Source organism: Syngnathus acus, chromosome 10, assembly GCF_901709675.1.
Source record: "Syngnathus acus chromosome 10, fSynAcu1.2, whole genome shotgun sequence".
NCBI classification, from domain to species: Eukaryota; Metazoa; Chordata; class Actinopteri; order Syngnathiformes; family Syngnathidae; genus Syngnathus; species Syngnathus acus.
In genome coordinates, this window is record NC_051095.1 from 25,267,200 (window position 1) to 25,289,229 (window position 22,030).

The 22,030-nt window shown below is 41.6% G+C and overlaps 4 protein-coding genes across 4 annotated transcripts; 1 reads left to right on the forward strand and 3 right to left on the reverse strand.

Moving 5' to 3' along the window:
* The first annotated feature begins 217 nt into the window (after positions 1-217).
* Positions 218-2,279, forward strand: nkx2.5 (NK2 homeobox 5). Its single transcript, XM_037262874.1, has 2 exons — positions 218-638; positions 1,476-2,279. The coding sequence occupies exons 1-2, from the start codon at positions 311-313 to the stop codon at positions 2,090-2,092; spliced, it is 945 nt and encodes a 314-aa protein (XP_037118769.1). The 5' UTR covers positions 218-310; the 3' UTR covers positions 2,093-2,279.
* A 1,120-nt stretch (positions 2,280-3,399) lies between these two features.
* Positions 3,400-8,610, reverse strand: bnip1a (BCL2 interacting protein 1a). Its single transcript, XM_037262892.1, has 6 exons — positions 8,485-8,610; positions 5,822-5,914; positions 5,655-5,746; positions 5,475-5,579; positions 4,509-4,627; positions 3,400-4,409 (listed from the first exon to the last, which is right to left on the reverse strand). The coding sequence occupies exons 1-6, from the start codon at positions 8,563-8,565 to the stop codon at positions 4,213-4,215; spliced, it is 687 nt and encodes a 228-aa protein (XP_037118787.1). The 5' UTR covers positions 8,566-8,610; the 3' UTR covers positions 3,400-4,212.
* Positions 8,611-8,931: 321 nt separating this feature from the next.
* Positions 8,932-10,493, reverse strand: atp6v0e1 (ATPase H+ transporting V0 subunit e1). Its single transcript, XM_037262897.1, has 4 exons — positions 10,261-10,493; positions 9,832-9,879; positions 9,273-9,374; positions 8,932-9,201 (listed from the first exon to the last, which is right to left on the reverse strand). The coding sequence occupies exons 1-3, from the start codon at positions 10,362-10,364 to the stop codon at positions 9,281-9,283; spliced, it is 246 nt and encodes an 81-aa protein (XP_037118792.1). The 5' UTR covers positions 10,365-10,493; the 3' UTR covers positions 8,932-9,201; positions 9,273-9,280.
* Positions 10,494-11,319: 826 nt separating this feature from the next.
* On the reverse strand, positions 11,320-17,524 carry rpl26 (ribosomal protein L26). The gene is made up of 4 exons (XM_037262896.1): positions 17,445-17,524; positions 16,531-16,702; positions 16,314-16,454; positions 11,320-11,484 (listed from the first exon to the last, which is right to left on the reverse strand). The coding sequence occupies exons 2-4, from the start codon at positions 16,696-16,698 to the stop codon at positions 11,356-11,358; spliced, it is 438 nt and encodes a 145-aa protein (XP_037118791.1). The 5' UTR covers positions 16,699-16,702; positions 17,445-17,524; the 3' UTR covers positions 11,320-11,355.
* Positions 17,525-22,030: the final 4,506 nt, after the last annotated feature.

Sequence of the window (22,030 nt, forward strand, 5' to 3'; positions counted from 1 at the left end):
CTTCCCCACTCCCACATTCTCTGAGCGTCTATATGCGCAAAAGCTAGAGAGAGAGAGAGAGAGAGAGAGAGAGAGAGAGAGAGAGAGAGAGAGAGAGAGAGAGAGAGAGAGAGAGAGAGAGAGAGAGAGAGAGAGAGAGAGAGAAGCCAAGAAAAAAGTGTCTGAAATTGTCGTTCCAAATTAGTGAAGACTTCACCGAGGGTCTGTGTGTGGCAAACCAAAGAAATACTTAAATCTGCTAAACGTTGCCAGGAAGAAGAAGGACTTGTCTTATCGTTGCTTTCGCGTGACAGTTTAATAGCTGCTGGCGATGTTTCCGAGCCCCAGCACGTCCACTCCCTTCTCTGTCAAAGATATATTAAATCTGGAGCACAGCCATGACCTCATGTCTTCTCTGGAGCTTTCTTCTCGCATGGATTGCTGCAACGCGCTCACCGCCACTTCTAGCCTAACTTCCTCCTGCTGCGTGCTGAGTCTCAAGCACGAGCCTTTGCGGGACATGTCAACGGGGATCCCACTGTTTGACGAGGACCTCCATCATCATGACCCCAAATTCGCTATTTACGGAAAACCACTTACGCAGATGGACGGAGTGAAGGAGGGCGCATCAGGCCCGTTAGAAGGTAAACATGCAAAAGGTGAGTTCGTGACAAAAAACAACAACAATGACATAGCTCACAATTAATAAAACAAGGCGCAGATACATTTGATGCATTTTCCCCGCAAGTTTCTTTTGTAAGAAAAATACGTTAAATTTTTGTCAAAGCTTTGGATGTCAAGGAAAAAGCTAAAAGTACAGCGGTAACAGTATGGTACAGTGACAATGCATTTAACCCTTAATATAATGTTTAATGAGACCAATAAAATAACCTGAACTCGCTAAACGCATTAGACAATTTCCTGGAAAAACAGAAAAACAAATAAATCTTGGGAGCAAATAAATAAAAGACCATTAAAAAATTAACAGTTCACCCCCTGCGGAATAATAATAATAATAATAATAGTAATAATAATAATAATAATAATAAATTACACATTTTTGATAGGATCAGTTAAAAATCGCAACAACAGCTGTAGTTAATTGGTAGTTTACAAGGGGAAACGTAGAAACGTTAGAAAAACGATCGATTACATTTGTAAAAAAAAAAAGTCAAACAATGCATTTTATTTATATTTTTAATAGGCTTATATATTCGTATTGCGTGTGTAATTTATCATCAATCCAGACAATGCATGCATGTAACCAACAAAAGTACAGATAGCCAATTCTCCATCCATCCATCCATCCATCCATCCATCCATCCATCCATCCATCCATCCATCCATCCATCCATCCATCCAGTCATCCAACAGATTATTATTATTATTAATTATTAATTATTATTATTAGTAGTAGTAGTATTATTATTATTATTATTATTATTATTATTAGTATTAGTATTAGTATTATTATTATTATTATCTTTTCTAATTAGAGGAGTTGAGTCCTCGGGGCGAAGCCGAAGACGACTCGAAACGCGAGGATCTGAACCGACCGAAGGGCCACAGACGCCGAAAGCCGCGGATCCTCTTCTCCCAGGCACAGGTGTACGAGCTGGAGCGCCGTTTTAAGCAGCAGAGGTACTTGTCCGCCCCCGAGAGAGACCACCTGGCCGGGGTCCTCAAGCTCACCCCGACGCAGGTGAAGATCTGGTTCCAGAACCGAAGGTACAAGTGCAAGCGGCAGAGGCAGGACCAAAGCCTGGAGATGGTGTCCCTGCCGCCGCCCAAGAGGGTGTCGGTGCCGGTGTTGGTGCGGGACGGCAAGGCATGCGTGGCGGCCGAGGCGAGCCCCTGCAATCCGTCCTACTGCATGGCCCACGTCAACCACTTCGCCTACAACAACTATCCGCATCCGCAGTTTAGCAGCTACGCCAACAGCGCCTGCGGCACAAACTATGCGTGCAGTTACTCCGCAGCCGCCATGCAAACGGTATCGTCCAATAATGGCAATTACGTGAACTTCGGCATGCAAGGAGAGCTCAACAACGTCCAGGCCGCCTTTCCCACCTCCAACAGCGGGAGCTCGCTCCATGGCATTAGGACTTGGTAATTGGCCACTATTCTGACGGCATGCTGTATTCTTAGCAATTGGGTCAAAACACTTTGGTTTATTTGTTTGAATATATTTAGCGATGCCTGTTTCCGACACAGGATATTGTCATGGATTTTTGCGAGCAAATATTAATAATAAATTCTAAATAAAAAAAGCACAGAAACGTGATACTTGTCAATTTAACACGTTTGCCAAGCGTGCTATGGAATAAAGTGAAAAGTATTCAAATGACCTAATTTAACTGACGGTTCTAATTTAGAGGTGTATAAGTTAAAAGTTAAAGTTAAAGTCCCAATGATCGTCACACACACATCTGGGTGTGGTGAAATTTGTCCTCTGCATTTAACCCATCCCCGTGTGATTTTAATCCATCCACTGGGGGAGAGGGGAGCAGTGAGCAGCAGCGGTGCCGCGCTCGGGAATCAGTTGGTGATCTAACCCCGCAATTCCAACCCTTAATGCTGAGTGCCATGCAGGGAGGCAATGGGTCCCATTTTTATAGTCTTTGGTATGACCCGGCCGGGGTTTGAATCCACAACCTTCCAGTCTCAGGGCGGACACTCTACCACTAGTCCACTGAGCTGCACTTTACTATACAAATAGCAATTGTTCTCTAATGAAGTAAAATAAGGTGACCATGATTTAAAGAAACACCTCCCAATAAAATGCAGTAGTTGCAGATGATGAGCATTTCTATTGTAATATTGTATCTGCGGGTTGTATTACGCAAAAAAAAAAAAAAAAGAAAGAAAAAAACCCGCCTCATCTCACTAGGTAGGACGTCAAGGAAACAAGAGCATCCATCCTGTGGGTGTTCATTCTCAGCCGTCATACATATGGCTTCTGTCTAGTTAAAATGTTCAAGTGGCTATTATGACGCTTCATTCAACCTGCTTAAATAGGGTTAAAATGTTGCTAGTAGTTTACATATTTTACAACCTGCTGTCAACGACATGTACACTCACTCAACTTGTTGAATGGCTGCAGCCGGCACAGACATGTATGGCTGTAAATGACACAACCTTGACCCAGTCTTTCATGAAGGACAAATACTTGTATACGAAATATTTTTAAAAAAAAGATTTATAAAAATTATTTTGCCTGTGGGAGCACAAGATTGGGCAATGGAGGTGAGGCACAAGATATAGGATAAAACATCACAATTAATATACAACATGCACTAAAGTGTTGCAGTCAAAAAATAAACAAAACACAAATTACAAATTTACTGAGAAACATTTGAAGAGCACAATCAGAGAAAATTTAGTCATGCAATTTAACTTTGCTAATGAAGAAAATGTCACTAAGTTTCCCCTTGACATGTTTTTATTGGTTCTGAATTTCACTTTCAGTACTAACTTTTAAGAAAAACAACCCAGACAACCGAACGCTCTGCCGAAGAAAACTTTTATAGAAACATGTTGGCACCGCTTCCACTTCACACCATTGACATTAAGGTGCCTCTCTGCATGTCTTCCTACATTGAACTCCATGACACATTTCAACCATCCACACTGAACAGTTATTTGTTAATTAAATAGGAGAATATTTAAAATGGTGGCAACAGTTGTGGTGAGGTCACACAGCTCGCTCCTCTGGACACACTCTCCTACGAGGTGCTGAAAAGGCAACGTCAGATAACCAATCCACACACACCAAAAATATCCCCCACCATTACGTTCGAGCCATATTGGAGAGGGGGAAAAACAGGCAGGACACAGTTTGCTTTTCCGGGTCTTATCTGAAGAAAGACAGGGATGTGTGCTGTTCTGTCTCGGCCATTCGCATGTGGGCATGGCTACAAAGATACGTGCACTTTTTTTCAGCTCGCAAGAGTAACAGGTGCAATGTGAGCCACCAACATTGTGAACAATTCCAATCTCAGTACAACACAATGAAGTTTATATTCGGAATTTCAACATGAGCCATTCTCATGATAAAGAACATTGTGTCGCATATACTGTATTTCATTGAGCCCAACTTTGAGTGGTGACCAGCATTTCGCTTTTGTTGAGACACTGAGAAGAAGCCAGGGAAGTAGCACAAGATGCATTATGTCTGAATTTGTTTGTGCTCACTTTGGGAAAGTATTGGAATGCGTTCATGGCGTACAGGCATCAAAAGAAAGGAAAGAGTCTTTTCTTCAGGATGTAGAGCACTGTGGCGAGGAAGAGGGCCAGCGCGAGGAAGATGAGCAGTTTATCGGTAAGCTCCCTGCGGTTATACTTGGTGATGAGTTTCCTGCCCAGCTGAATGGTCCCAGTCATAGTTTTAAATTCATCGTTGGTCTCTTGGATGGTTCTGGATGAAGTTGCTAGAAACGGCACAGAAAACCATTTGAGCACAATACAAACAGCATGGCGCAAGCTCCAGGAATTCAAAATCTTTACAAAAAAAAAAGTCTCAGTCCAACCTAGCGTTGTCATCGTCTCCTCGCTCTGATTAACCTGCTGGGCCATCATCCGACTGATGCTCATCAGATTCTTTGTAATGTCACTGGATGTCTGGGCCAGGCCTTCTTTGGTGGTCTTCCTGAATGATACAATGAGAAAACTAATAAATAACAGAAATATATGATACTCATTCAAATGGACGGTATTGTGATGTAGGAAAGAGCATATACACAACTCTCCATTGTGGCTGCTCGGAAATGTCTTTAGGGGTAAAAAGTTTCCAAAACAAAGTGAATCATTCTCATGGGTTTTTGGTGTAGAGGAAAATCTAAATTCCTTGGTCTAGTGTTGCAACATGCGCTGTTCAATAGGTCATGCAGCACAACTAGAAGCACAAAGGAGCACCAAAGAAGGTTCCCTAATAAATTAAGCACCACTAATACTTGTTGAAATAAAGCAGAGAATATAGGCCTGGGAGTATTAATAATAATAATTCATTCAATTTATATAGCGCTTTTCAATGACCCAAAGACGCTTTACAGGGAATAAAAAGGGGGGGGGGGGGGAGAGACAATAGTTTTATGCTGTTTGTATTTTTACATTACATAATATTGATGCTAATTTCCATTAGCCTGTCTATGGCATCTCATATTTAATGTGCCCATTTTCTCCAAGATGATGTAGTTTGCTTGAAAATGTTTGTATAGAATGTTTAGTTGTCTATTCTTTTTGTCTTTCACAGTGACGTTTAAATGGGAGTGAGAAATAAATAGCTTGAAGCACTCTCGGCCTCTTATTTGCAGAACTGTTGAGAAGAGACGCTATTGGAATACTTTGGTATACTTTAAGAATAGTTCAAGTATATAAATTGATGTGGCTAAAAGTTCAAGTGTGACCAATTGGAGGTTAATCGTAGTTGTCCCACTATACAAGTTTCCATCAGCTCCAGCTGACAGCCGACTAACCCTAACCTGCCGTCCCCTCACCTCTGTCTCGCGCCGCTATCCGCTCCATTAAGCAGCGCCTGCTTCTCCATATTGTCGATTGACAATTTGCTGGCCAGGTTGGACTTCCTCCAGGTCGTCTGGTTGCTGCCACAAACACACAAACGTGCACGTTTTTGGAACGTGACAGTAGTAGATATTTCAATCGGATGAAAAAGTTACCTCAGCATCTGTTTCCTGTGTCCTTCTACCTGACAGATCAAGGCCAGCTTATCAGACTCTTTGTCCTGCTCCATGGCCATCTGCTCTAAATCCTGCCATGAAAACAATCAAACGATGTTATTAATGACATATAAATGCAAATAGTCAGGGCTTTATGAAGGTCTCACTTGAATGCGCAATCGTAGATTGTGAAAACTCTTTTTCACGTCTGCGTTCAGTTCGGTCAGCTTGCTTTGAGGACCTCTGCACTCGTTAATATCCTGGCAGAATATGACATGTGGCATTTTGGATAAGAGCGTTACAGCAAAAGCACACAACACAAGAAAAGATACATCAATAATAGTAAGAGATCAATGCCAGGTGCTTAAAGTTAAAAAGGAGGCACATGGAACTTTTTATTATTATTACTATTGTGGAAACAATAAAAAGACAACAAAATGATAACTTGTGGCCATTCAACACAAATTCGTATGTTAGTATATTTATCTATATTGTGGCCTAAAAATGGTAAATAAATAAAAATCCCATGTCATGTGTGGGGCTCTCTGAAGTCTCCCTTTTAGTTTTATTCATATCTTCAGTAGTATGGAAAAAATATCAGCAATACAACCACAACACCCCTGATATGGACTTATTTTACTTTACAATTCTCATATAGGGGAACATGCATTGCAACTACAAGGAGCACAACTGCAACCATGTTAACACATAACAGTGAAATATAACTAATTAAAAATAATTTAATGCAATCATTAAAACACCAGGCGGCTCGGTAGCGCACTGGTTAGCACGTCCGCTTCACAGTTAGGAGGGTGCCGGTTCGATTCCACCTCCGACCCTCCCTGTGTGGAGTTTGCATGTTCTCCCCGAGCCCACGTGGGTTTCCTCCGGGCACTCTGGTTTCCTCCCACATCCCCAAAACATGCTTGATAGGTCGATTGGGCACTCTAAATTGCCCCTCGGTGTGACTGCGGATGGTTGTTCGTCTCTGTGTGCCCTGCGATTGGCTGGCAACCGGTTCAGGATGTCCCCTGCTTCCTGCCCGATGACCGCTGGGATCGGCTCCAGCACGCCCGCGACCCCCGTGGAGGCAAAGCGGTACAGAAAATGGATGGATGGATGAAAACACCAGCTGCCAGCGAGTTTTTTGCTCACAAAACGTAAAAGGAGATAGGGATTTGATTTATTCTTTAAATATTCTGTAATTTTGAAGTCCAAATTGTCTTATTTGGTGAATACTTTCATTCCTTTAGTACTCAATGAACGCAAACAAATTATCTTATTATTATAATGGAGCAACAACTTTGTTTTGAATCGCCACAACTTAACATTCTGTGTACAAGTAATTGAATTTTTATTTTTTATTTTTACTGTATTTGCAAAATAGTCAGCACAAATTGTAAGCATAAAATAACAATACTTTTCCCTGTTGGTGGGCTTTTCACAATAATGAAAGAGTCACTTGACATCATCCCCTAAAATTACCAATTAATTGTTCCACATTATTAACTGGCGCAGTTTGACTCATCTTACATGGCTCATTTGTTGAAGATCAGCTCTCCCGTCTCAACCAGTCTCATTGTGAATGATGCATTCATGAGCAGCTTGGACATTTGTGTGACAATATGTAAAATATGAAATGTAATTGTTTGTAGGCAAGAAAAGGTGTGTGCGTGGGAGGTAAATTAGAAGGGGGATATATTCGGCCTGGTTTGCTTACCCTTTTATGGTATGGCACGTCGGACCCCTGACACAGCTCAACCTGCCCTCCCCTCTCTCATCCCGGCATTCCCTCAAACACTTAGAACAGGAGTGTCCAAACTTTTTCGTTTGAGGGCCACGTACAGAAAAATTGAAGGAGACAAGGGCGAAATTTTTCGGTATTAATTTATAAAAAAACAAAAAAAACAAGCTAAGATAAAATAGAATAAAATACCTCAAGATGCGTACTGAAATGATACCACAGCAAAAACTTAAAACATCAGTAAAAAAAAAAAAAAAAAAAGCTGACAGCTGAAATACGAAAACTTCATTTTAGTCATTTGAAATCCATTTGATAGCATAAAAATAAACCTACATTTTTTAAGTAGTTTAGAATAATTTAGCACACAATATTTCATATTTTTGACACACTACCAATAATTTCATTTCTATTGATTACTGTATGAAAGTATTATGGCGCCACATTCAAAACCAAAACAAGAGTAAACTGCTGACCATTTTTTAAAAGTTACATGAATATCAATAATGTGATATGTTCATAAATCAGACCTTGACACAAATCATAAAGTGGAAGCAACTATTTTGCTTCTAAAGTTGAAATATCTTTATTGACCACAGTTTTCAAGCGACATTGAGATATAATTTTCGTCGGAAATAATTCTACAAATGTATTTGTAGTGTTGCTTCGTACTTTGTACGCTTGCGTGTCACCTCACGGACGCATTGTGTTCCCATAAGAAAGCACATTTGTCTTAGTAACGTGCAAACCCTAACAAAAACAAAACCTAATTGGGCATCGAGACCAGCAGTGTTGAGTCTTAAACCTCATGCAAATCGAACAGCCCGAGAACTGCGAGGCAGACGTGCTAATCAGCTGTTTCTTCTAACTGAAAACAGAATCAATTTCCTGTATAAAATACCTCGTAATAGTATAAATGAATTGGTACATTACACACGCACACACGTCTACTTTTGATCACGTAGGTAATTCGTCATCGACTTAGGCAGTCGCATATTACTAGATAAAAACATTCCTCTGAAACGACAAGCCCAAAGACCACCGTATTCCAACACAGCCCCAATTAATAATACTAATTAAAATCCTCACCTGGATGAGAGCCTTGACTTCCAGGTCATATTTTAATATTTCTTGTTCGCATATTCGGACGTGAACATCGGGAGACGCCATTTTGCCTACGCTTTAGAGAGGGACGCAGGACTACTACGGCAAGCTAGAGAGACAATCCTCATTCGCCTTCCATCCAGTAGTTTTCAGGTAGCCACGAATAAATTGTACATAGTATTTACATGACAAGCACTTTCTGTTCTTGAGAATTATTATGAAGTTCTAAAAAATTAATTATTAAGTTCGAGGGAAATACTAAGTTTAAAGAGAACACCATGCTCTAAATACTTGGTCTCATTCACCAGTTGAAAGCGTTCAAACTAAGCACCAATAGAAATAAATGTTGATTTATTTTCTAGACATCCATACTAGATGTGACTATAATACTAATGGGATCTGTATAAAAAACAGAGGATACGGCACAACAAGTAACATTTATGACAAGTTTATTTGTTTAAAGACCGGAACTAAACACACATCAACCAAACAGTAACTTTTTATATTAAGGTTTATTTTTACATCAAAACACACAATTTTAAGAAAAGTCCTTTAGAGCTTGTAATTGTACAAGGCACAGATGTGGCGTCAGTCTGTAAAACCACAAGGATGCGAGTTAAAGGCATTTCAAAACTGGACTGCAGCATGAAGTGATGAGAAAGTGGTCCCTCATGTTGCACGACCGTCTCCTGAGACCATACTCTGAGAATTAATCAGTCCAATTACGACAAGATGCAGAAAATGCTGGCCTTGACATTCCAAATGGGTTTTACCTGAGCATTTACGACCAGTGGTAGTTGAGGTACCAAATGGCATCAGTGGATAGAGACGGCCCAAACAGAGGGTTCAGCTGGGCCAGAATGGCTATCAACCAACTGATAGAAAGAATACATATGAACATCACTGCTCAACAAATGTTGGACATTGCGGGTCTCTAACCAGCATCGAGCATCACCATGTGCCTGGATGTATGCTTTTCCCATACCTTTATGAGGTTTTGACCAGTCCAGGTTGTACACAACCATCTGATAAGAAGTGACGGTATCGTAAATTGACAGATGGAAGTTTTAGATTTTATCCGAAATTGTTTCTTTACAACCCGGCCATTGTGATCTAACAGACCATTCCCACAACTAACACTACACGTCAATCTTTACATTGACATAAGATTGTTTTCAGTATTGGGTGAAGTGGTTTCTAGAGAAGTATATTTGTGAAATAGTTGGGTATTTAGGACACATGGTACAATATATACTTATAAAAAGTAAGTATTATTAGCTAAGGAAGATGTTTGATGTGTTTAAATTACAAACATTGCCTAGTAATACTTACAACAAGTAGCAGCAAATTGAAGTCAATACCAGCATCGTGATAATGACTCTGTGGGGAAAAGACAATGTTTGAGGAAATTTTAGCTCAAGGTATTCATAGACATTCATACGGTAAGTGCATCATTTTTTCCAGAGATGAGCTATTTTTATTTATTCACGTACGAGAGTATACTTTTAAAAACTTAAATCGCGACATGTCGAGGAAAAAGCTCAACATTAAGTTTACACACAGGTGAAACTTGATCTAGTATGAGCCTGTACTCGCCAACACAAACTCGTAGGAAAAGCTGTAGACGTTTCTGACCAACATTTAACACATACACCGTAAAATAAAAAACACTGCAAGCTACCAATTATGATCATAGACACAATAATGAACGTTTTCGTTTTGCATTTAGCTGTGCTAGTGAAGTGACACTAACACACTCACCCTCTGTTTGGTCCTTTGGGGATAAACCAGGGCACCACTCCTCCCACTACGCCCCAAAACAGGGTCATTGCGGACATAGCGATGACAAAACTTAATTCTGCCATGGAATCAGCAAACTTAGAAGGGAGAATGTCACACGGATAGAAACTTCTCACAACTTGAAACGCGAAGCGTCAAACCGTCACGTGACCACATCACGCGGAGAGAAGGAAGTGTTAGTGCGCATGCCCACCAGACCCATTTAGCATATAAGTGCTTTTTTTTTTCTTTTCTTTCAGAAACACACCCACGTTTGTCCATCCGTCTATTCTCAGTACCGGTTTTAAGTTTAATTCAATTCAACGCATGGGATATCGCCCATTATGAAGTTTCTGATGTCCAAATTGAACAACTTCGCATTGACGGGATTACGTCAATTTGTCCAGGAACTCTTGATTTGACCAGAGTCAGAAAGGGGTGAGTCTTCAGTCTCACCAATGAGTCCTGCAGCTGAAGTTAAAATTCCATTTTAAATTAAATGCCCCATGCTGTCAAACGTTGCTCACATCCATTTATGATGTGCACCTGACTTAAAACTGACTAAACCCACATTGTTTTGTTGGTTCTGATATCATCATTGTGTGGTTACAAGTTACTTTTTTAAAGAATGTTCATTTTAAGATTTGACACTTTATTAATCTTATGTCAATATTTTAAGACATTCTAATGCCAACAAAGGCCTTGTTTTTGATTGGTGGATTGAGGAGCTTTAAGGGGCAGCAGGAACCCTGAATTGGAATGAATGATTCACAGTCCAAGTTGAATTTGATCAGCGCATTTACCTTACCAAGTATAAATGTGACGCACTCTATAGTAGTAAATGTGACAATGCTGTTAAAGCCAACAAATCTGACCATAAAAAGTGCCATATGTAGAATATCTTTAATGACCAGGACCTTATTTAACTGAAAAGTTTTTCAATTTCACAAGCATCTTAAGTCAGACGCTTTCTGCTTGGCACCTGCAACATTCACTATTAAACGTCAATTTGGTGTGATACAAGAAAAAATGACATGGACAAACTGTTTTATACAATTTATTGATAGCAAAAGATGTTTATTCCTGCATCTTCTCAATGGTCTCCTCCTTGTATTTGCCCTTCTCCTTTCCATCAGCGCGAGATTTGGCCTTGCGCTCCAGAATCTTTTTGCGGTCCTTGTCCAACTTTAGCCTGGTGATGACCACCTATGAGGAAAGGAAATGTGATTAGATTGGTTTTAAACAATATTACACAGTTAGTTTAAGAAGGTCCTAATCATGATTGCCACTACAACTATTATTTGAATTGTATGGTGGACATTTTGTTGATTTCAGTTATCATTAGAGAGAGACATAGCATGGCAGTGACAAAAGATTGTGGATGCATTCTACCATTTCATGCATAGAAAGATGGCATAGTCTGTCAGGTGCATGACTACCAGGTGATCAGGGCAAGAGTCTCAAACACTATCAGCTGAAAGCACTGCAGCTTTCCTGTGACCTTGAAGAGGGACAATCTGCGCAGCATTGATAAATTGTTAGCATTGGCTCAGTGAGAAAGCCTGATGGTTCAAATTTACACTAATCACGACTGACAGTAATCAACAGATCGTTCGACTCAGCTACACAAAATTGCCATTTTTAATGCAGTTTTCACATTAGTCCTTAATTTAATGTCCATCTACCGCTTTTCCTCACAAGGGTCATGAGTGTGCTGGAGCCTATCTCAGCTGACTTCAGGCAATCGAAAGTGGACACCCTGAACCAGTTACCAGCCAATCACAGGGCGAACAGAGACGAGCCACCACCCGCACTCACACCTACGAGGCGATTAGAAGTCAATCGGCCTAAAATGCATGTTTTTGGAATGTGGGAGGAAACTGGAGTACCCACAAGCACGGGGAAATCACGGAAACTCCAGACAGGAAGGCCAGAACATTGCACCTCTGCACCGTGAGTCGGACGTGCTAATCAATCGATTTACACGTATTTAAATACGCCTGACCAAGAGATGGACAGTCTTGCATGTTTTTAACCACCCCGATGTGTCCACATTGAGGAGTCATCCCCACCGACCCAGCTGCTGCTGATGGCTAACTTCTTCCACTGTGCAGAGCCCCTCCTCTAAGTCAGTAACCCTCAACTTCATGGCTGCCAATATACAAAAACGTTTGACAAATATTGATATTGCAAAAGGAGGACGAGAAGTAATTACCAAGAAAAGATGGTGAGGCTAACTGTGACGCTATCGTAAAACAGTCACGAAACACCAGAATACAGGTACATTTTTCCTTAACTTAAAGTCTGTCCAAAACTGTTACAGCGGCGCGCAGCCAAATATTAACAGCAAATTAGCAGGTAAAAAAATAGAAAATACACATAGAAAATAAATATACAGTAGGCAACACAACAGCTTGATGTGATTTTAGTGCATTGCCAAACACATTAGCCAAGAGGGGGTGGGGGTCTAACATCATAATTACATTAAGACACTGTATAATATATCCATTGTCTGCACAACAGCTCAAAAGGTCTAGTGGTAGAGTGTCCGCCCTGAGACTGGAAGGTTGTGGGTTCAACCAAAGACTATAAAAATGGGACCCATTGCCTCCCTGCTTGGCACTCAGCATCAAGGGTTGGAATTGGGGGATTAGATCACCAAATGATTCCCGAGCGCGGCACTGCTGCTGCTCACTGCTCCCCTCTCCCCCAGGGGATGGATCAAAATCACACGGGGATGGGTTAAATGCAGAGGACAAATTTCACAACACCCAGATGTGTGTGTGACGATCACTGGGACTTTAACTTAACAGAAAGAACTAGATTTTAATTTTGACTTTAGACACAGACAATGTTGATAGTTACCTTACATCAGGGGTCCCCAACCACCGGGCCGCGGACCGGTAGCGGTCCGTGGGTCACTTGGTACCGGGCCACCAAGCCGCACAGAAAAACGTACCGTAATTTTCGGACTATAAGTCGCGGTTTTTTTCATAGTTTGGGTGGGGGGGCGACTTATACTCAGGAGCGACTTATATGTGTTTTTTTTTTTCAAAAAATTTCAAAAAAAAAATTTCAAAAAAAAAAAAAATGAAACCGCGATAAACGAACCGCAATGTAGCAAGGGATTACTGTAATTTGAATTTCAAGTGACGACAGCAGCGCGAAACCATCTGCGTCACTCCAATTCATTAAATCCATCAATCGTCCTTTGTCAACAATGCGTGCGCGCCGCTGACGGCTTTTGCACTTAAAAATATTCCACAGGCCCATATAACGATATATAAATTATATATCAAATAACTATTATATAAGCAATAATGTTATCAAACCATCTGTGCACTCTAAATCATTAAATCCATCGATCAAATTCCTCGTCCTTTGTCAACATCGCCGCGCGTGCGCCCTGACGCCAGCCTCGTCGTTATTCCACAGATTTACTATATAACTATATTGTAGCGTTAACAAAGTTCAAGGAAAGACGTGGGTTTGGTAAACGGCTCTTTATTTAACAAAACAAACTTACAGGCGTGTGGCGGCGTGGACGTCCAGCCACGAAAGGGGACGAGAGCTCCATACGATAGGACCGGGCGTGCGTAGAAGCCATGACCGAGCTCCATGCACCGTCCTCGGACAGCCACCCGGCTGAGCGCCGGCCCTCGACTTCCATCCACGGAGCTGAAAGGCAGCTCGGTAGAGTAGGACCGGGCGTGCGTAAAAGCATTGTCCGAGCACCATCCACCGTCCCTGGACAGCCACCCGGCCGAGCGCCGGCGCCCGACTTCAATCCACGAAAGTGAAAGAAAGCTGGACGAGTGACGCGCGACGTCGCGCTGCTGCAGCGCGACGCGACGTCGCGCGTCAGCAGCGCGACGGTTGTTTACATAAAGGACAAAGATCGACTCGTCCAGCTTTCTTTCACTTTCGTGGATTGAAGTCGGGCGCCGGCGCTCGGCCGGGTGGCTGTCCAGGGACGGTGGATGGTGCTCGGACAATGCTTTTACGCACGCCCGGTCCTACTCTACCGAGCTGCCTTTCAGCTCCGTGGATGGAAGTCGAGGGCCGGCGCTCAGCCGGGTGGCTGTCCGAGGACGGTGCATGGAGCTCGGTCATGGCTTCTACGCACGCCCGGTCCTATCGTATGGAGCTCTCGTCCCCTTTCGTGGCTGGACGTCCACGCCGCCACACGCCTGTAAGTTTGTTTTGTTAAATAAAGAGCCGTTTACCAAACCCACGTCTTTCCTTGAACTTTGTTAACGCTACAATATATATTATCTATATATAGTAGATCTGTGGAATAACGACGAGGCTGACGTCAGGGCGCACGCGCGGCGATGTTGACAAAGGACGAGGAATTTGATCGATGGATTTAATGATTTAGAGTGCACAGATGGTTTGATAACATTATTGCTTATATAATAGTTATTTGATATATAATTTATATATCGTTATATGGGCCTGTGGAATATTTTTAAGTGCAAGAGCCGTCAGCGGCGCGCACGCATTGTTGACAAAGGACGATTGATGGATTTAATGAATTGGAGTGACGCAGATGGTTTTATTAACGTGTTATTTATGTAATAGTTTTTTGAATAACTCTGAATTTTACGTCAGGGCCGTTCTCAGCTCTTAGTTTGTGTTTATGTCACGTTAGCATAGCTATCGTTTAGCCTGTTGTTGCTCGTTCATGCATGTTCTTGGTGTTGGATTTTGTCGAATAAATTGCCCCCCAAAATGCGACTTATACTCCGGAGCGACTTATATATGTTTTTTTTCACTTTTTTGGGCATTTTATGGCTGGTGCGACTTATACTCCGGTGCGACTTATAGTCCGAAAATTACGGTATATATTTTTTTCTTATTGACGATCAATTAATTCAGGTCAACATTGGTGACACCGTTGCTTTAGTGCTTGGACCCATTCCTTATGTGTCTAGAAAGTTGCCATGAATGCATAATGCCCTACTGCGAGGTTGGCGTGAAGCCTGGGAACGCGACCATGTCAAGTTGATTCCGAAGAGCAAGTTAACATGGGCGGGTATACACTCGGCATCAGGTCAACTCGTACCCTCGCCGGGTAATTTGGTTTTGGCTATATTCAAGATAATTTGCCTCGGTTACAGTGACTGTACGATAGCATAGCGGTTAAGCCGATGGCCAGTGAGCCATTCTTTAATACTTTGCATCACGGGTTCAAATCCCACTTATGACTGTTCCATTTAAATTTTTTTTTGTTTGCTATTTCTTGCAGCCAGTCGGAAATGTAAACTAGACGTTTCGTTCAACGTTTTTATTGAGAATTTGAACAGTTTTGCAGTCAGGCAAGTTCCATATCGCTTGTGACAAATCTGCAGCCACGAAACACAAGATTGCGCACAATGCTTTGCCCTAACGAGCGCAACTGGAGACGGGGAGGAAGATAACATGGGAGCAAGTTGACCTGTAACACCGCTTGTTTCTGAGAAACAAGCTCAGTGCTCCCACTAATTCAACGTAATGGTGAGTTTTATTTTTATGTGGTTTATACTTGTTTTTATGCCAGTCGTATCTTTTTATTTCATCGTATTTATATATTTATTATAAATGTATTATTTATATAAATGTATTATTTATTTATATAAAAGCCGGTCCGCGATAATATTTCTGACACGTAACCGGTCCGTGGCGCAAAAAAGGCTGGGGACCACTGCCTTACATAATAACTGTTTCTGATTCTTCAACCATTCAGAAATACAATTTCTTTCAGTTAAAGCCACACAGCAAAATTTATCGCTGACATGAAGGGACTCAATTAAACCGTGATATGAATTTTAGTTCCATCGGAGACTGAGCTCTTGCACTCACATTTGGGGTACTAACTATGAGAGGCTAATCACAAAAATAAAAACACTTCAAGGAATATCTGCAAATAATTATTTAGAACAAAAAGGATCAAAATTTCACCTTTCTCAGTTGTTTGAAGCATACCCGAAAGCATGCAAGCATTGGCCTTCATTTCATATTCACCAACAAGTACAAGCAGAGAAAGTGGTCACCTTGCTGGGATGGATGCCAACATGGACTGTGGTTCCATTGGCCTTTTCTCTCTGCACACGCTCAATGTAGATGACGTATTTCTTTCTATACACCTGCACCACTTTGCCAATCTGTTGGCCTTTGTAGTGTCCACGGACAACCTGTGTGTGGCAAACAAATCATGAGTATTTATAATTAACCAGTTTTCTTAGCTAAAGTCAAGCTTCATTTCAGTACCTGGACTTCGTCATCTTTGCGAATGGGCATGGACCTCACGTTGTACTTCTGACGGAGTTCCTTGGACAAGGGGGAGGACATGATCTTCCTCCTGATGTGTGAAGGAGCATTGAAGTGCCTCTTGCGGTTCTTGCGGCGGGAAGAGGTTACATATGGGTTCAGCTTCATAATGCTGTGGAAGAAAAGCTATGTTTTATAGGAAATTCACAGACCACACCATCAAGCGAAAATGCATGCTCCATATTGGAAAACACGTGATAAGAAACCTACTTCACCTGTTAAAAAAAAGCACAATTTCTACGTTCAAACATTCATCCTACATCCAAACCTATCTCTGTCTACTGTAGATGTGACACAAGCAGTCATTACAAGTTCAGATAGTTGCAAACCATAGCAGACCCTGTCACGTTTCAAAGTTTGTGAGCCAATGACATTATACAAGTTTCAAAACAGGTTCGTAGCTGATATGCTATTTGCAGATAATTGCAACGGCATCAAAAGCAGCTATTATAGTTAGCTTAGCATGCTAACACATTGGGTGTGTTGTCAGCCTTGTTAGCATAGTAAACAACTCAGGGAGATAAATGGACTTCGCATATTGAACCAATCCCAAGCACTACTACGTTGTTGCGGAAATAGGAGGCCGAATGATTTATCTTTATTTATGCTTTCGGGAGGTTTTCGTCAGGTCAGTGAGCGTTGACGACATGCGGGTGATTCACGGACGCTGATGGGAGGCGTTAGCGGGAGACGTCGTAATGAAGCCAACTTTCATGAATGTCGCGACAATATGGGTTTTGGTGTAACAATGATACGTTTCAGAGCGATCTCCTTTATTTTATTTAGTATAAAAGAAGTGTTCTCACACGGATGGCTCAAGATTGGCAAGTCAAATTGCTAACACCATAGCTTACCCTGCCGTTTACTCCTCTATGGCCGGCGGAAAAGAGGATGGCGAACTACTTCCGCTGGAATTAGTTCACGCTCAGATCTCGCGAGATGTCAAGCGGAATTCATCGCATACGCAACCCAGCATTCTTGAGTAATCTATCTGAACTTTAATTTGATGCATTCAATTGCAGGAATGACTGAAAAATAGCACGTAAATGTTAAGCTTCTATATTGGCTCCACTGTTTCTTTTTTTTACGGTGGTTAGGTTTGACACGAAGAACCACCACAAGATAGAGCCAGACGTTTCAATGCACGGTAATAAACAATAAATAATTCAGTCGTGTATGATTCATCAAGTTTATTTTTATTCAGTTCCAATTTAATTGAGCGTGTAACCGAAGTACCGTAGTATCTTTTTGGAAACTTGGGCACAATGTCAAATAGAAAACACGTCACATATATATATATATATAGTAATTACCCTTTAATCTAGTACAGCCAAAACCAACTAAATTTTATATCTCATGGTACTCAATGTAGTTGAGTAGCATCTACTTAATTTTTTCAATTACATTTACTTAGTTCATGATGCAAATATAAATGATTTCATAGCTTTCAAATTTACTCAATATTTTTGAGTGTAAATTGTTACACAGATTAAAATGAGTAGAGCACGGTTACATTTTTTAGAGTGAACAAGAAAAAAAAACTAGTACTTTTCCCTGTCATGGGCGATTCACACTCACTTCCTAGCTGTTGAAGAATGAAGCAGATGTTAGCTGCAAGATTCAAATGAACCATTTTCCAATTATACATTTTGCCCTGTTTGAAAAAAACATATGGCATTCTGTCTGTGCCTTTGAATGTGGTGCAATTTAATTTGGCTGTTGTACATATCCAGTAACGTTATTTTAAAAAAGTACTGTGTAGAAATAAAATTGCTTGTTCTACAAGTTATTCAAATGATGAAAATGTACAGGGTAAACCTGGGTTTTATTTTGCACTTTGACATCCGCTCCGGTTTCCGGAGTGTGAAAGTCAAGTCAGTGACATGTCATAAATGCAAGTTCGATATTGACGATTGCAATTACAACATACGCTTTTTGCATAAGCTTGACAACTATTTTGCAGGTCTACTCTTGCTCGACACGTCGACCAAATGTCACGTTGCTAAGCCAAACCAGCTTGTAAGGCAATAAGTTTAAAAGTAGAATGGTTCCAACGTTACAGTGTCTCTCAGGTCAGCGAGCTGCGGTTGGAGAGAAGTCCAGTGCTGTCCTGCGCTCTTCACTGGTGAAACTCATGCACACTTTCATAAATGTAGTAGTTTGAAACATTTATTTCAGCATGTGCTTTTACTTTCCGTTTTGTCCACTAGATGGTGCCAAAGGACACGCTTCCTGCAGCATGGATCGACTGACGTGAACGCTTCCACAAGGTTTGAACCTGTTTCAATGACAAACTGGACGAATCCAAGTGCTTGACTCCTTTGTTTCAGGTGCAGCTGGTGCAGGCTGTTAGGAAACAAGGTGTCATGATCAACTTCCTGTCCAACATGCTGACAGGTGACGCAACGTGCCAAACATTTATAAACACTAACCTGCTTATTTTTTTCCTTCATGCAGCTAAGCGTCCAGTAAAAATACTGCCTGGCTCTGCCACAAAGACCCTCCACCTGCTGTGCCAAGAAATTCTCCAAAACCGTGACCGTAACCGTCCTCAAAGCTGCCTCCATTTTCAGTGTTGAGACCAGGGCCGGTTCTAGGAATGCACATAAGAGGGGGCAGTCAGAAATGTGAAGGGGGCATGTTCTTTTTTTTTTTTTTACACATTTTTAACACTGTTAGTGTTTTCTTCACGGCAGTTGTTAGCTGTGTGTCCAGATCTCAACCTGGAGAAGTGGATTGCACTGTCAGGCCTCTACACTAAGACCTGTCCAGCTTGGGTGTCCCACCTGAAGATTAAAGCTTCTGCTGGTATTGCTCTTAGGGTCACTGAGGCACGCAAACCCCCTGACCACAATAAGGTGGCAATCTCTCTCTTTGGGGGAAACATATAATATGAATGTTATATTAAGTATTATTTGAGTTGTTGCTAATCATTAGTTATATCACGGGTCATTACGACGAGTTTGGTGGAGTTTTTACTGCTTCTTCCAACTCCTACCGCGCTGACTGTAACTTGACACTCTCTGGCTGCGTCTTGCCTCATTTGCATACTCACAGTGATTGGATGTTTACGGAGGGGCGCGGAGTCCTGACAGCAGGCTGTGTGAGGGAGGACACACACTGCACCAACATGAGAGAAGAGAGGGGGCTGATTAACGTGTGTTTCTATCAGCGGATTTTTCACTTCTAGAAGTTTGATTCGAGGGGGCAGGACATCTGTTTGAGGGGGCGTTGCCCCCTCTTGCCCCTGCGTAGAGCCGGCACTGGTTGAGACATGCAAATAAACATGACCGATTACAGCTTGACCGGTCTCTCGTTTGTGTGCAGGTGTGTCCGTCCATTTCAGGAGCCCGGCCTGATGGTGCTCATCTGAGATCCAAGTGCTCCAATGTCTTCGGCAGAAAGTCCCAGTCTACATTTCAAAATAAAAACAGTAAACTTAATTTGAGTCTTTGTGTCCTAAGTTGTCTTTACAGGCAGAGGAAGAAAGTCCTGGTCCAGAAAGGCAAGCCTGCCAGTTTGTCTTCAGCCACAGGTGCTTCTTCTCTGAGGAGTAAAAGAACCTGTGGCTAAAGCCAAACTGTGCCAGGCTCTTCACTTCCTAGACTTGAATTCGCTCCTGTGATTATAGGTGGACCTACAAGGTGAAACGGACATTCCTGGTGTGATACCAAAAGTAGACTCCTTTTTTTTTTTTTATTGGCAGGCGTACGTCTCTTTTGGGTCTGCACCAGCTTGCTGGTAAGAGAAGGAAAGTAAGTTTAATTTCAGCCAATATGTTTAAAAAGTTGAATATCTGTTCATTTTGTGTCCAGCACCATCAATCACAATCACAATCATCAATCATCAATTCATCACCATCAACTCACAGCAGAGGCTGAGGAACAGAGCAGAGCCGCATGCCAGTAACACTTTGGTTTTCGGTGACATTTGCACTTAGACGGTACGCTCTTCAAATGCTTGTCATTGCACAATCATGACAATGTCTATGTTCCAATATTGTTTTTCTATTTTCTGACAGGCAGCAAGGAACAAGATCAGCTTCCTGGTCATGCAGCTTTAAACACTAAATGTCATGAACTATTTCTCACTGGTAGGTTTTATGCCTAAAACATCTTTTTCTCCACAAAACGTTGACTTAACTTTTAACTTACAGATCTATTTTTCAGAGATGGGGACTCGAGTCACTGTGACTTGGACTCGAGTCGACTCGAGTCGCTGTTTTGATGACTTGTGACTTGACTTGACAAAAATAAAAAAAACTTGAGACTCGACTTGGAAGTTAAAGACTCGGGACTTGACTTGACTTGGGACACAATGACTTGAATGACTTCAGTGTTATTTAGTTTATGTTTTCAGTTTGAATATAAAATTAATAATACATTTAAAAAGTAATATCGATAACATGGTAGGAGCGCAGGCTGAGAATGGCGTTGTCATGATTGGATCGCTACCCTGTCAATCAGTCAGTCGTGCCCGCTCTACCTACCTAACGTGTTTATTGGAGAATCGCGCCCCTTTATATCAGACATGCACAAACATGTCAGCGGGAGCGGTACCTTCGGCTATCGTAATTACCTTTATGACGGCAAAAGACGGACAGCACAGTGCAAGATATGCAACAGAAACATTTCAGACAGCCAGACGACAACTTCAAACTTTGTCCGTTTGAAGTTTATAGAGCTCTGGTGTCTCCAGATGTTACAGATGAAACATAAAATGTTTCTAATGCTCTTTAATGTGTTTCTTCTTTCAGATTTTTTTCAGATTATTTTTTCATATTTGCAACTCAAATGTGTCAGACACTGTCGGCAGACGTTCATTTGTTTAGCTTGAGCTGTCAATCATTGGATGAGGTAATTTCTTTTTTGTTTGATTCCATGGTGTATTTTACTGAATATTAGGGATGGGCGGATCGATACCAAAATATCGATATATCGATCCAGGCTGCTCATTTTTGAGTATCGATCTCCCTAGCTAAAATATCGATACTTACAATTATTTAATTATATTTTCCCTCATTTTTTTCTGCTCCAATTTGACGACTTGCACTCATGCTAGCACTACTTTTCCTTCCGCCTGCTGCACCGGCGTGTCCTGCTCTGCTCCCGCCCCCTTTTCTCACAAGCCAAGCCCTCCTCCTCCGCCTCCCGTTCCAATCCAAACACAAACAAGCATGGCCACGGCGGCGGCCCAGTCCGAACGTAAGAGAAGTCTGGTTTGGAGGTATTATATTTTAGTTAATAACAACGAGGCAAGATGTGAAATATGTCACAAAACGATTAAATATTGTGGCAACACCACAAACTTAACAAAACATTTAAGTAAAATTCACCCCACGGTTCATGAAGAGCTGCAGTTGAAACGTGCCGCAGACACTAAGGGAGCGACGGAAAACCCTGCAGCCACACCGAGGCTAAGGTACCAAAGTACCTTAGAA

Coding starts and splice junctions, on each gene's coding strand:
- bnip1a (XM_037262892.1), bottom strand. CDS start 8,565: ATGGCGTCTCCCGATGTTCACGTCCGAATATGCGAACAAGAAATATTA. Junction 5,915..8,484: donor AAGTCAAGGCTCTCATCCAG/GTGAGGATTTTA, acceptor ATATTCTGCCAG/GATATTAACGAGTGCAGAGG. Junction 4,628..5,474: donor GATAGCGGCGCGAGACAGAG/GTGAGGGGACGG, acceptor TGTATCATTCAG/GAAGACCACCAAAGAAGGCC.
- rpl26 (XM_037262896.1), bottom strand. CDS start 16,698: ATGAAGCTGAACCCATATGTAACCTCTTCCCGCCGCAAGAACCGCAAG. Junction 16,455..16,530: donor GCAAAGATGACGAAGTCCAG/GTACTGAAATGA, acceptor TGCCACACACAG/GTTGTCCGTGGACACTACAA. Junction 11,485..16,313: donor TTGGCATCCATCCCAGCAAG/GTGACCACTTTC, acceptor CTTTCCTCATAG/GTGGTCATCACCAGGCTAAA.
- nkx2.5 (XM_037262874.1), top strand. CDS start 311: ATGTTTCCGAGCCCCAGCACGTCCACTCCCTTCTCTGTCAAAGATATA. Junction 639..1,475: donor AGAAGGTAAACATGCAAAAG/GTGAGTTCGTGA, acceptor TTTTCTAATTAG/AGGAGTTGAGTCCTCGGGGC.
- atp6v0e1 (XM_037262897.1), bottom strand. CDS start 10,364: ATGGCAGAATTAAGTTTTGTCATCGCTATGTCCGCAATGACCCTGTTT. Junction 9,880..10,260: donor CCCAAAGGACCAAACAGAGG/GTGAGTGTGTTA, acceptor TTTTCCCCACAG/AGTCATTATCACGATGCTGG. Junction 9,375..9,831: donor TCAATTTGCTGCTACTTGTT/GTAAGTATTACT, acceptor TCTTTCTATCAG/TTGGTTGATAGCCATTCTGG.